This window comes from Fukomys damarensis, unplaced genomic scaffold (genome assembly GCF_012274545.1).
Source record: "Fukomys damarensis isolate Sample0158 unplaced genomic scaffold, DMR_v1.0_HiC HiC_scaffold_17, whole genome shotgun sequence".
Classification (NCBI taxonomy): Eukaryota; Metazoa; Chordata; class Mammalia; order Rodentia; family Bathyergidae; genus Fukomys; species Fukomys damarensis.
Window position 1 is genome coordinate 36,452,500 of NW_022900929.1, and position 14,342 is coordinate 36,466,841.

The following is a 14,342-nucleotide window of genomic DNA, read 5'->3' on the forward strand; positions in this document are numbered from 1 at the left end:
AAAAAAAAAAAAAAAAAAAAAAGCTCTTCTGCTTATGAAATTGATAACATTTACTGTTGAAAAAAAATGGAAGTAAAGTTTTTGTAAATAAGGAGAAGAGGGGTTGAAGGGAGGGGAGGGGAGGGGAATGGGGAAAAAAAGAAGCAAGATATATCATGTACAGGTACAAATTCTTTATGATGTACGTTATCGTTATATATTTCTAAAATGTACCAATCAAAAGAGGAAAAAAAAAAACTCAAAAACTACAAAGATGTGAGAAAAGTAGGAAAAAAATAATCAAGATTTTTACCATCAAGTTGTCTTCCATTTTATAATATTTCTACACAAATATGCCTGTCTTCCTCTCCCCACATAGTGTATCAGTTAGAATTCTGGACAAGCAACAATAGGAAGCTGGTTTTTGAAGATAAGTTTTGAAGGGACCTTTGATAGTTAAAGGAGCTGGCAAAGGGTGTGGGTCATGAAGAAACTAACAACAGGTCGGGGGAAGAAAAGGTGTTACAGGAGGAGATGCTCAGGGAGAAGCTTTAGGAATAGAGGGCGGGTAAAGAAAGGTTTAACCAGTCCTTTCCCCTGCCCTGTGAGAATTTGAACTGTAGTTAACTTCCTAACTTTCCCAGGCCTGGCAATCTGATAAAAATGGAAATACCACTTAAATTGGGAAGCAACTTGGCTTATGTTAAAACTGACCCTTTGAATTGGGAAAATTATAAAGACCTGATGAGGAAGCTGTATTTGGGCTTCCCCATGTGTAGTGATCCTTGTGTCTGAGTCTGCCCCTTTCCCAGTTCCCTCAACTCTGTGCCTCTGGGGTTCATTCAAGAGGTGATGGCTCCACTGGGACATGAAGATTTTAAGAATGGGGCATATTATGGTTTAAATCTAAAATGTCCCCTAAAAGTTCAGTGTGTAGGGGAATTGATTGGCTCGTGGGGGCACTCTGTACTCATTGGTGGTCTCATCCCTTGAAGAGCTCAGTGACTGAATGTGCTGTTTGGAAGTTGGCCCTGGTTGAAAGTGGGTCCCTGAAAGGTGTGGCTTGTTTCTGGCTCCTCCCTTTTCTGTTTGCTTCCTCTCTGCGGTGGGTTGAGGGCCTTTTCCTCTACCATACCCCCTGGCGTCCTGTTTCTGCCTTGAAGCCAGTCCACCATAGATTGAAATCATGACCCAAAATAAATCTGTCCTCTTTCAATTTGCGGGTGTTTGGTATTGTGATTTGGCAATGGGCAAGTGACAAAGCCAGGATGGTTTCCTTGTCCTTTGTACCTATCCCACTACAATATGGACTTCGAGTAAACACTCCCACTGAAAAGAGATCCCTGAGAGTGCCCCACTGTGCTTCCTGTCTTGCAACCTTCTAAGTCTAGTAGCTCTATGTTCAACCTCTGTTTGTCTTTGAGTGTGAAAGTTCATTTGACTCTAAAACTGAGGGGACCCCGAGTACACTCTTGCCCCAACTTTGGTGCCAAAAGAGAAAGAGAAAGGGAAAATACCCCAATTTTTCTGTTCTTTCCTGTCCAATCTTCTAATAATTTTCCAACATTGACGCACCAGGCAGAAAGAGTCTGATTATCCCAGCTGATGTCAGGGCCTCACGCAATTTGTCATTCTGTGTCGACAGACCCTGGGATCGTCAGTGTTTGGCCATGTGAGCATTCATGTACAGAGCGTGGTGCATGTGTTTTAGTTTCTTTTTGCTAAACTCACAGAAGTGGAATTTCTGGGTTATGGGACAGAGAAATATTTAACTTTTTAACAAACTACCAGTTTTTCAAAGTGCTTGTACCATTATGTGCTACCAACTACAATATGTGAGAATTCTGATTGCTCCACACCTAACACTTAGTGCTCAACTTCACCACGGGGCTATTCACATTGCCCGGTGTAACCACATCTCACTATACATTTCCATGATGACTAATGATATTTAGGACTTTTTTATGTATTTGTTTTTCAGATATCTCCTTTTATGAAGTGCCTATTCTAGTCTTTATAGAATTTGATTGTTTTATTGTTATCTAATTTATTTATTTTATTGAACTGTAGGAGCTCCTTAGATACTTGGGATATAAGTCCTTTGTTAGATTTATATGTTCTAAGCATTTTCTCTCAATCCGTGGCTTGTCTCTCCTAAATTTTGCCTTTGGTTAAGCACAGTTTAAAAATATCATGAAGTATAATTTATATCTTTTCCTTTCTGTCTTATTTTTGCCTACCCAAGTATTTTTTTGAAAAAAATCAAAATTATAGATTATTGAAATGGTATCCTTTTTCTTTATTTAAAATCATTTCTTTTTAAAAATAAAATTCAACATGGATGTTTTTTAGATAATCATGTATCCTACTTCATAGCAGGTATATCTCACAAAAGTTTCATAAATGCTGGATGCTCAGAGTTGCAAAGAAACCTTGATACCACATTTTCCAGACTCCACCTGGCATTTGGTTTCCTTATTAAAAATATTACAATAACTATTGAGTCTTTGGATGCCTCCAGTGAGAAGTAAAACAAAACACAGTTCTTAAAATTAATGGACTCTTCTAATAGTTTGCTCACTAGAATTTTATTATGCTCAGTATGAGTGTGTTCAAGCTTTCTTTGTGATTAAGGTGATGAGAACCAAAATTACAGTGCATCGGACAGAGTATGAGCAGCCTCAGTATTATGGTGTATTTTGGGGTACAGAAGAGGGCCAGTCTTGTCATTGCCTAGGCAGTAACTGTCTGGTAAGTGCACAAAAGAACACGTGGCATGGCTGAGAAAACAATTTGTCCTTCTTGGGTTTTTCAGGGAATACTTTATGGGGGAAACATGTTTGAGCTGGACCCCAAATGAGCAGGAGTCTCCTTGTTTCCACGAGTTGGAGGGTGAGGCATAGAGTGGTGGAGAACTAACAGTAGTGAATATGGCTGGGGTTGCATCTGAGAACCAAGCAGTGGGAGGTGTGACTGAAGAGAATGAACACCTTGTTCCTTGGTCGGTGGCTTCTCGGCAAAGGTTGGTGTGATCAGGGCCATTGGTGACAGGAAGATCAGTTATGAGGCTCAAGAAGTGATTTAGGTCAGTGATTCTCCAGTTCTCAAGTTCTCATGCTCCAGGTTGTCAGCCCATAGGCCTTGCCTTTTGAATCAGGATCTTCTGGGTAGAGGTCGAGTCTTTGCATCTTTTTACAGGCTCTGCAAGCGATTCTGAAGCCTGCTGGAGTTTGAAAATTACTGGCAAGTGATGAAGAGGTCTGAACTAGGACAATGAAAAAATTTTAGAGAGATAGTACAAACTAGAATAGTGAGTATTCTTGGTGACCAACTGTATGCAAGAAAGGAAGGAATAGGAGAATTCTGGCTTGAGTGACTTCAAAAATGTCACTCATGCCAGTTAGCTATGTGGTCACACAGAAGAGGAGATCTGTAAGAGAGAAGAGAAGACATTTAGTTTTAGATATAGGATCGACATATGGTCAGGAAATACCCATCTTTATCACCTACAAATAATGTTAACCAGTATTACTAAAGATTGAAAACTAGAAGAAATGAGAAATACAATGATGTACTTTCATTATACAATGCTTATTTTTTTCAAAGGACACAGGTTCATGTCTATTGGGAACTAAGATTTATCACATGTCTAGTAAGTATTGTGACAACTTCTAGGCTAGGACTCATATCATTTTACAGAGGATACAACTAAAATTCAGAAGAATTAATTTGTTTCTGTAAGATCATCCTAGGAACTAGGTGGAGTCAAGATTTGAAACTCCCAATATTGCCAAGACAAGTTTTCTTCACATTATTATACAGCTGTCTCTAAGAACATGGATGGGTAGGGTTTTTTCTTCTCATTGTTTATATATAATAAACATGAAGTCCAGAGAAACTGATTTGTCTAAGATCTCATGCTGATTAAGTGTCAGAGTAGGGACCAGAACACAGATGTCTTCTTCCTGGCCATGCCTCTTTTCATGTTATCTTTCTGTTTTCCAGATGAGTGCAAAGGTTGAATTTATTCCCGTACTTTTTTTAATGTATGTTTTAAAAAGAAAAAAAATACTGTTTGAGAAGCAAAACTGGCCCTTAAGACTCAGTCTCTCTGGAGTAACACATTACCATCCTATGAAAAAAAATTTTTCTTTTTAAAATTAGGAACCTGACCTTGATGATGAAAGAAATGTAGAAATAACTCCTGGAGAACAGGTACTTCAAAACACTAAAAAGCAGCGTGATCAGAAAAATCAGCTGAGAGAGATAGATGAAAAGCTGAGAAAGATGAAGGAAAATGTGGTAAGCCTTTTTCATTTAAAGTTTAATTATGCCAAATGAATATATTAAAAAAATTTTTCTGCTTTATTTGACTTTTTATGGCTGTAATCATATGTGTTAAATCATACATGTGAATTTGTCAGTAAGAATTTAACTAAAAGCCAAAAACATGACTCACAGGACTTAAAATGGTCTGTAATTTAACTTATACAACATAATAGACATGTAAAATGCTATTTGAAGTCAGAACAATGATCCTTAATCCTAACATTTTAAAGTCTGATGAGACACAAATTTGATAGTTCTTCATAAAACCATCCTTCCATATTGAGTTGATAGCTTAAATACTCCACTTGTGTTGTAATACACTCTTTATTAATTATTAGTTTAACACATTGAGCCTGTGTAGTTTTCTTGCTCACAATTTAAAGATGCATTGTTATTTTTGACAGAAAGCTCTTAAACTAACTAAATTGTTAGCTGGTTGATATTCTGAACCTTTTAAAAATGCCCTATAATATTACAATTTACAAGCTATCCATAGGATATCTCCAGTTGGATACTTGGCTTTTATCTAAAACTAAAAATGAGAAGGATGAACTTGAGATTCTCCCTACATCCTTTCTGCTAGGGCTGGTCTTGCCCAGTTTCTATTTCCTGCTAAATTCTTCCCTCTTGGGTGATCTTCAAGCCTTATTATATTTCAACCAGTATAGCTGATTTGTTGCCATATCCTGCCACAGGTTTCTGTGATCTTTAAAAATCTCTTTTTCCTTTTCGTCCCTACTTTATTGCCCCTCTCTCAGAATTGTCATTTCATGTTGAGCTACACATAACCTACTCTTTGTGGAGTTTTTCCCTCTTTTTTCTTTATTGGTACATTTTAGGTATAAAATAAAGTTACATTCATCATTGGGGTCTTGTACCTTTATATGATGTATCTTGGTTCTTATTTTTTCCCCATTCCCTTGCCCTCCCTTCACCTCCTCCACCTTTCCCTATTTGCAAAGACTTTATTTCCATTTTTTCCTTTTCTCTTATTTTTTCTTTTCACTTCTTAGCTTTCCCCTATCCCTCCCACTTCCCCTACACCTTTAGGCATTTTTTCATATTACACAATATCAATTATACATTTTGATTCTTATTTACACCTTTAGTTTATCACACCAGAGAAACTATTTGGTATTTGCACATGTGTGCCCTATTAATTTCACTTAAGAGTATGTCCTCAATGTGCATCCACTTGGATTGTTTTCTCAAGTTCTGTGAAATATACTCTTGGGATTACAATAGGGATTGCACTGATTCTGTATAGCAGTTTTCGTAGTATGGCCATTTTCACTATGTTGATTCTTCCTACTCAGGAGCAAGGGATGTCTTTCTATTTTTTTATATCCTCTTCTATCTCTTTTTTTCAGAGTGCTATAGTTTTCAGTGCAGAGGTCTTTTGTCTCCATTAGATTGATTCCTAGACATTTCATTTTTTTGGATGCTATTGTGAAAGGAATTGTTTGCTTAACTTCTCTCCCAGTGAGTCTGTTATTTGTGTACAAGAAAGCTATTGATTTTTGAGTGTTGACCTTGTATCCAGCTACTTCTACTGAATCTGTCAATTAAATCTAGAAGTCTTTTGGTGGAGTTTCTTGGGTCTTCTATGTAGAATATCATATCATTAGCAAAAAATGACAGTTTAACTTCTTCCTTTTCTATCCTTATTGCTTTTTTTTCTTCATCTATTAATATGGTTTTTGTTCTTGACTCTGTTTATATAGTGTATTACATTTATTGATTTACGTATGTTAAACCATCCTTGTATCCCTGCAATAAACCCAACTTGGTTAGGTTGTATGATCTTCTTGATGACCCTCGGTATTCTTTTAACCAGTATCTTATTGAGGATTTTTGCATCTATATTCACTAGTGTAGTTCTCTTTCTTGGGTTTCCCTGATTTGGGAATCAAAGTAACACTTGCTTCTAGGAATGAATTTGGAAGTATCACTTCCCTTTCAATTTCACTGAAAAGTTTCAAAAGTAGTCGCAGTAGTTCTTCTCTAAATGTTTTGTAGAATTCAGCAGTGAAGCCATCAGGACCTGGGCTTTTCTTTGTTGATAAATTTTTAATTATGTTTTCAATTTCACTGATTGTGATTGGGGTGTTTAGAATTTTTATATCTTCTTTGTTCAACTTTCATAATTCATATGTATCAAGAAATCTGTCCATTTCTTCTGCATTTTCCATTTTATTAGAGTACAGGTTCTTGAAGTAGGTATGGCTGATCTTCTGGATTTCTGCTGGATCTGTTGTGACTTCACCTTTTACGTTCCTAATTGCATGGATCTGAGCCTTTTCTTTCCTTTTTTGACAAAGTTGGCTAAGGGTTTATTGATTTTATTTATTCTTTCAAAAAACCAACTCTTCAATTCATTGATTGTATCATTCCCTTAGTCTCCATTGCATTGATTTCTGCTCTGATCTTTATAATTTCCTCCCTTGTACAAGCTTTGGGTATGTCTTGCTCTTCTTTTTCTAGAAGCTTAAGATTCAGCATTAGGTTGTTTATTTGAGCTCATTCTATTTTTCTAGTGTGGTCACTCACTGCTATAAATTTCCCTCATAGAACTGCTTTCATTGTGTCCTATATATTCCTGTATGTTGTACTGGCATTATCATTAAATTGTAAAAACTGTTAATTTCTTCTTTAATTTCCTCTGTGTCCCATTGGTTGTTCAGGAGAGTGTTACTCAATTTCCATGTGTTTGTGAAATTCTTGTGGTTTCTTTTGCTATTGATCTCCAGCTTTATTGCACTATGGTCTGATAATATACATGGGATAACTTCAACTCCTTTGCATTTACTTAAACATGTTCTATGAGCTAGTATGTGGTCCATTTTGGAGAATGACCTGTGTGCAGCCAAAAAGAATGTATATTCTGATTTTGTGGGGGTTGAAACACTCTGTAGATACCTATTAAGTCCATTTGTTCAAAAGCTTGGTTGAGTTCTAGTATTTTGTTGTTGATTTTTTTGTCTAGATGATCTGTTTGTGACAGTGGGGAATTGAGGTCCTCCACTACAATTGTTATTAGTGCTTATTTGATTTTTCATGTCCCTTAATTTTTTTTTGTTGTTGTTGTTTTTTCAGACAGGGTCTCACTATGTAGTTGAGACTGACCTAGAACTCACTATGTAGCCCAGGCTGGTCTCAAACTCACAGTGGTCCTCCTGCCTCAGCCTCCTGAGTGCTGGGATTATAGGCATGTGCATTAGTATTTGGTGCATATATGTTTATGATTGTCATTTCTTCCTCTTGGATTGTTCCATTTATAAGGATGTAGTGACCTTCTTTGTCTTAGTTTTGGTTTGAAGTTTACTTTGTTTGCAAATAAGCTAGCTACCCCCTTTTTTTTCTGGGTTCCTGTCACATGGAGAACTGTTTTCTAGCCTTTTACTTTCAGTTTATGAGTTTATTTTTGAATCAAGTGTGTTTCTTGTATACAGCATATTATTGGATTTTGCTTCTTAATCCATTCTGTGTGTATTTCTTTTGATTGGTGAATTGAGACCATTAACATTGATGATTATAACTGATATGTATTGACATATCATTGTCATGTTATTTTCCTGTTGTTGGCTCTTTTTATTTTTTTCCCCCTCTCTTTAATTTTTTGCCTTGTCTGCTGGATTTGCTCTGTTGGGCCTCATGGAGTTGTGATCTTCATTCTATTTTTCTAGAATATTATTTAGAAGTGTTTGGAGTGCTGGTTTGGTATTCATGAAGTTTCTCAGATGTTCTTTGTCATAGAAGTATCTTATTTCCCCATCAATTTTGAAAGAGAGTTTTGCAGGTTCCATAAGTCTAGGTAGGAGGTTGTTTTCTTTTAGGGCTACCCCACTCCAGGCTCTCCTTGACTTGAGAGTTTGGGTTGAAAAGTCTGCTGTGATTCTGATGGGTGTTTGTTTGTATGTGATTTGTTTCTTTTCTCTAACTGCTTGTAGTATTTCATTCTTCTGCTGAGTTTCTGGGATCTTGATTATTACATGTCTAGGTGTAGGTTTTTTTTTGTGATCACGGCTATTTGGAGTCCTATAAGCCTCATTTATATGTATGTCAAATTCTTTTGCTCTGTTTGGGAAGTTTTCTGTCATTCTGTGAACAGTTTTTAAAGCCATTTGTATTTTCTCTTGCTTTTTCATGGACTTCATTCAGTCTTATATTATTTTTCTTTGTGTCATCTAGGAGCTATTGGATTGATTTCTCATGTTCCCTTACTTTTTTGAAGAGATTCCCTCTTTTCATGGTCACTGACCTCCATCCTGTCTTCTAATCTGATAGCCTGTCTTCAGATTGGCTAAGTATGTTATGTATATGTTCAATAGAATTTTTATCTCTTGGATATCTGTTTGAATCTGTTTCATGGATTCTATTTCTTTCCTATGTTGGGCATTCATGGCTCCTATCATGGTCCTGAGCTCATGTATTCTTTTATTTGTTTCTGTTCTAGAGTCTCTAATCATGTCTTTCATTCTGCTCACCATCTCTGTAGTTATCTTGGAAATTGTTTCTGTTCTGAATATTTCTAGAGCCTCATTCGTCTGTTTTGTTACTTCCTGTGCTGTCAGTTCAGGTTGTCTAGGTGGTTGATTATCAGACTTTCCCACCTCATTTCCTTTAGAATTTGCCTTTGATGAACTGGCAGCCTGTGTTTGAATGTCTTCTCATTCTCTTTCTGTTGTTGGTACTGTCCTTGGTTTAATTCCTAGGTTAACACTATGATCTTCCAAAGCTTGTCTTTGGGTTTTGAGTCTCCAATGACTCTGAGGCAATCTCGTTTTCATTATACTGGGAAGGACAACTGATTAAATCAATCACAACACCTTAGCCGAAGTAATACAATCAGAAACACAACAGCATCAAGCACAGCTTAGAAACATGACAATTTGTGGTAGATATCTATCTACCTTTAACTGTGATTTTACATCAAAATCAAGGCTGGAGCTCAGAAGAATGGCCTTTATGACCCTCTGTGCCTCTGTGGTATGAATCCAGGTACCAGCCCAGACAGGAGGCCAGAGGTGCGCGTGTGGGGAGGAGGTGGGCTGCAGGTGACTACACAGTTGTGCCTCTCACCATTCCTTTGCCAAAGCCCAGAGGGGTAGGGCTGTGATCCCAGGTAAGCTGCAGGAGGCTTTGCCTCTCACCATTCCTCTGCTGAGCCTCTTTTGTGGAATTTTTTGCTTCCAAGTCACTCTTTCCTCCTCTCATTTCATTTTTATATGCTGCTCCATAGGGTAAGCATAATTTGATTAAGGTCTCATCTTTTCATCACCCCCTCCCCCAAGAGTGCACAACAATCTTGACTGAGAGTCCAGCGGTGTTGTTCAGCTGAGCTGCTCTTACCAGCTCCATTATGGGCCTTATGGAGGTCTAGGGCCATCTGATGAGTGTCAGGCAGCTGATCTACAGGAGATAAATGTTGAGGCAATACTCTTAAGTGATATAGATAGGACATACATATACTGAATAGTTTCTCTAGTGTGAGAAACTAGTAGTGAAAGTGTAAATAAGGTATAAAATGTATCATAGATAATGTGAAATAGGAAAAAATGGGACAAAGAGGAATGGAAAATGGGAGGGATAGGGGAAAGGAAAGCAGGGAATGTAATTAATATGAGAAAATGAAAAATAATGGAAACTGTCTTTGTAGACAGGGAGGGAGGGAGGGGTTGAGGACAGGGGAATGGGGAAAAATAAGAACCAAGATCTATTATGTAAAGGTACAAATTTCCAAAAATGAGTATCATTATATTATATACATTAAACGTATCAAAATTTTTTTTAAAAAATTAAAAAAATAAGGGGGGAATAAATGCATTTGATTTCTCTTTATGGCTCACTTTTGTTTGTTCTCTGGGAAATTTCATGGGAATTATATTTGAGGGAGAGCTTGATTTCTATTTTCCGTGGGATTTTTGTTCCCTTTGAGTTTGTTCATATGGTGAAGTGGAAGTAGGGATGGTTAGGAGGTATAAAGTTCTCTTCATCGGTAGCTGTGGTGATGATGATGGGGCACTATAAACTTAATGCAACAGGTGAGGTGTGGTTTGATTAGTTTTGAAAACACTGGCACTTCCTTTCACTGTACATCTGCCAATCCAAGCCAGGCACAGCCTGTCATTTATAATTAATTCCCCCAATTTCTGACTGCTGTAGTCTCCTGTTGAAATCCTAACTCCTGAGGTCATGGTAGTAGGAAGTGGGGCTTTAGGGAGATGATTAGGTTGTGAAGGTGGAGTTCTTGTAAATGGGATTAGTGTTCTTATAAAACAGGCCCAAGGGAACTTATTCTCCCTTTTAACCATGTAAGAACATAGTGAGAAGGTGCTGTCCTATGAAACATGTAACACGCCCTCACCCCATACTGAATCTACTGCCCCCTTGGTTTGGACTTCTCAGCTTCTAGAACTGTAAGAAATAAATTTCTGTGTTTATAAGCAACACCAGTTCTCAGTGCTGTTACAGAAGTCTGAATGGACTAAGATAACTGACCCTTTATCATCTCCTTGAACACATATTTATTCTTTTCTGCCATGTCTCTACCATTATTTAATTTTGGGCTCAAAACCTGAGCCCATTAAAAAATTTCATGATATTCCAGTATTGTACAAAGCTTGGCTACACTTAAAGGAATATCAAATATCATGAATAGGTAGTTATCTGTGTGGTAAAGAAAAGTAAATAGAGATGAGAAGTTACTGAATAACAGTTCTGAGCCAGAAGCTATCCCAAGTACTTTACAAATGCTGAGTTATCTGATCTTCACAAACACCTAGGAAGTAAATACTAGTGTTCTAAGTTTTAAATAAAAAATGGAGGCAAAGAAAGTTGGCATAACATCCTCAAAGTTATGCAGCATAAGTGAAGGAGTTAGAATTGAAATTGTTAGCTTTGGATAACTATGCTGTAATGCCTTCTTTCTTTCTTTTTTTTTTCCCCCTTTTTGGTACCAGGGATTGAACTTGAGTCCTTGTGCTCATGAGGCAGGTGGTGTGTAATGCCTTTCTAATACTTATTTGCCTTCTTTTCATGATTAATGTTTTTAACCACTTCACAGCCTACTCCAAGTGCACTCAGGCAGTGTGTTTATTTATGTACAGACTATCTTGACTATCACTCAGGCAGTTGTAGTTTCAACCAGTGGATTCTTGCATCGAATAAATTTGATGAAATTATCATTTTTATATTTCTTGTTTTATTATGCCATAAAATTAATTTTAAAATGTGCAATTTTGGGTCATCCTATATTTGAATAATTGGGCTGGTAAGTGGTTAAATTAAAGTAGGATAAATTGGTTGTAACCAATAGTATTCATGAGAAAAATATTTGGACTCTTCTATATAAATTTTAATTTCATAATTTGTGTTTTATAGTCAGAACTTTCAGAGGCTATTATCTATGTTTTTATTGCTTAGCGTTTCATAATAGCCATATGGATTGATAATAGTGTACCACGTGTCCTGTTTCAAATTCTATAAAACTCACTGTTCCTTATTGACACCTAGGTACTTTTTGGATTGGGGATTTAAGACCTTGTTTCAGTCTTATTAGTAACCTTCTCTATTACCTTGAGTAAATCATTTAGTCTCTTAGACCCTTGGTTTCATTACTTTAAAATTAAGAGTGTAATGCTGAGGACTTCTGTTATTTTCCTTATAATTCTTGGCATATTTATTTTTGGAGAGAAGAGATATTATCAATAATATCTAAGGCTCAGTTTGTAAACTTCCTAAATATTTGGCACCAATTAACTGGCTTAAATCTTCTATTGAAAGCTATTTTTGGTTTACTAACACTTTTTATAAAGGAGAATGAGGATTGTCTTTTATATAATAAAAAAAGTCTACTGCCTATCAAGGAGAGAGTATGGTTTTGAAGGATAGATTCTAGAAATCACTAATTTTGTAGTTTTATCCTGTTCTTGCTTCTGCAGTGGAGCATCTTTAAGGATCACTGGTTTGGGTAAAAGAAGTAATGTGTGGTCACTGAATTAGTGATTTGAGGGTCAAGCCCATATACTGTCTTAGGGACTTGAAAGAATGTGCCAAGGGCAGTGTCAGAGCCCTGGAGACCACACCTGGAGACACTTAGATCCCAGAATTTGTCAGCAAAGACAGAAAAAATGACTTAGTTTTGTGTTTCATTTGGGTGGCTGTGGCTGCCAATGCATGTTTGTTTGGCTCCAGATTAGTCAAGGAACTGGAATTTAGTTCATTCTGTAGTAGTGGTAGTATTGTTGGTATCAATGGATTGAGCTATTAGGAAGTAGAAGAGGTAGACACAATGAAATAAGGTTGAACCTTACAAACTTCATGTGAAATTGGTAGGCATATCATATAAAGCAGACAGAAGGCAACCCCAGGGAACAGTCTCTCCATTGTTGCTATCCAAATGGCAAATGGTATCTGGTATATTTAGCCCCTGATTTTTCCACCCAGCTCACAAAGATGCTTTCATTTTCTTTGGGTGATCTACATATTTCTCTGTCCAATCTCCTAAATCTATTTTAATAGTACTCCTCTATTTTATAGTCCTTCTTTTATATGTAATCTTTTATAGTCCTTCAATGTAAGGTTCTATTCATTGGACATAGCTGTTAAGAGCTAGACTACTTGAGTTTGAATCTCAACTCTGTATTTATCAGCTGTGTGACATTAGACAGGTCACCTGATATATCTGTGCTTCAGTTCCCTCATGTATAGAAAGGAGGTAATTATGATTAATACCTCCCTTATAGCACTATTATGATTACATTGACATATATAAAGATTAAATTTGTATATGTTTATATATGGAAATATAATTTCCATATATATTTATACATAAATGTAAAATATTCCAGGATAATGAGGGGAAGATGTAATACAAAGGGTGAAAATTGAAGATGGAGGGGTGATCCCTGGAGAAGAGCCAAGATGCCATGACCAGGGTGAAAGAAAGGAGGGGTGGCTAAGAAAGGCAAATTTAGAGATGAAGAGAGGTTAAGCTTGAATATTATGTACTTTGTGGGTTAGAGGTCAAACTATGTGGTCAGGGTGAGATGGTAGAGTAGGGATTGGAGAAGGACAGGCGAGGCTTTGGACTAGACCCCTGAGGATGCATCGTTGAACGTGAAGGTAGCCCGGCCAGAGTAGGAAGGCCAGATGTGAAATGGAGCCAGCCAGCATGGCTTGAAGTCTTCTCTGACCACCCTCACAGCCCCTCCAGAGTATGGAGCTCAGAGACTCTGAGCTGAAGCCAAGAGTGAGGAGAAGCTGGGTAATTGCTGGGTAATTAGAGATCAATTGGTATGGGAACTGGGGGTACCTATGGGATCATAGCTGGAAGAATCAGATGTAGTATGTGTACCTCAGTTATCACTGGGTCCCCTTTGATCACTTGATCCGATTTCATAATACAGGACAGAATATACACAGGACCGAATACCATACAGCTATAAAAGACTGAGATAGGTTCTATGCATCCTGAAAAGATGAGTGTGGTATAGTATTAAGGAAAAAGAGCCTTTTGCCTAAGACAGTGGTTGCTTTGATTCTATTTTTATATGAAAAAGTCATAGAAAAGTACTGGAACAATAGATACAAAGTAGTGATTACTGTTAGTAGGTAGATGGAGAGGCAATGAAAGGAAGATTCCTTTTTATAATACACACTATTTAAAAGAAAAAATATGTTGAGATATGAGCGATTTTTATATCATTTATGTTTTTTTGTTTCTCACACTTCCTGCTATATATTCATGTATTGCATTTGTAAATAGAACAAACTCATGTTTAAAAACACAGAAAGCATCGATGCATGCAAAAGGTCACTGCCTCTTGTTTCTCAATAGGTAGTTTTTGTGCATTTAAAAAGATAGAGTGCATCATCACAAACCACTTTTAGACACTATGTATACTTGGCAGACCAGTGAATATAATCTCAGTGTGACACAATTACCTGGGCACTGGGAGTGGTGTGGATGTAGGGATAGCAGTATTTGGACATTACTGATAGCTTCTCAAACTGGTGATATATATATATAT

At 36.9% G+C, this 14,342-nt stretch overlaps 1 protein-coding gene across 3 annotated transcripts in view; it reads left to right on the forward strand.

The window, feature by feature from the left end:
* The window catches only part of Fsip1 (fibrous sheath interacting protein 1), a 191,906-nt gene that overhangs the window by 56,667 nt on the left and 120,897 nt on the right, over positions 1 to 14,342 (forward strand). For all 3 annotated transcript variants that reach the window (XM_033765022.1, XM_010624649.3, XM_033765021.1), the window contains exon 10: positions 4,144 to 4,281. In XM_033765022.1, the coding sequence (XP_033620913.1) occupies positions 4,144 to 4,281 (138 nt within the window). The remainder of the gene's footprint in view (positions 1 to 4,143; positions 4,282 to 14,342) is intronic.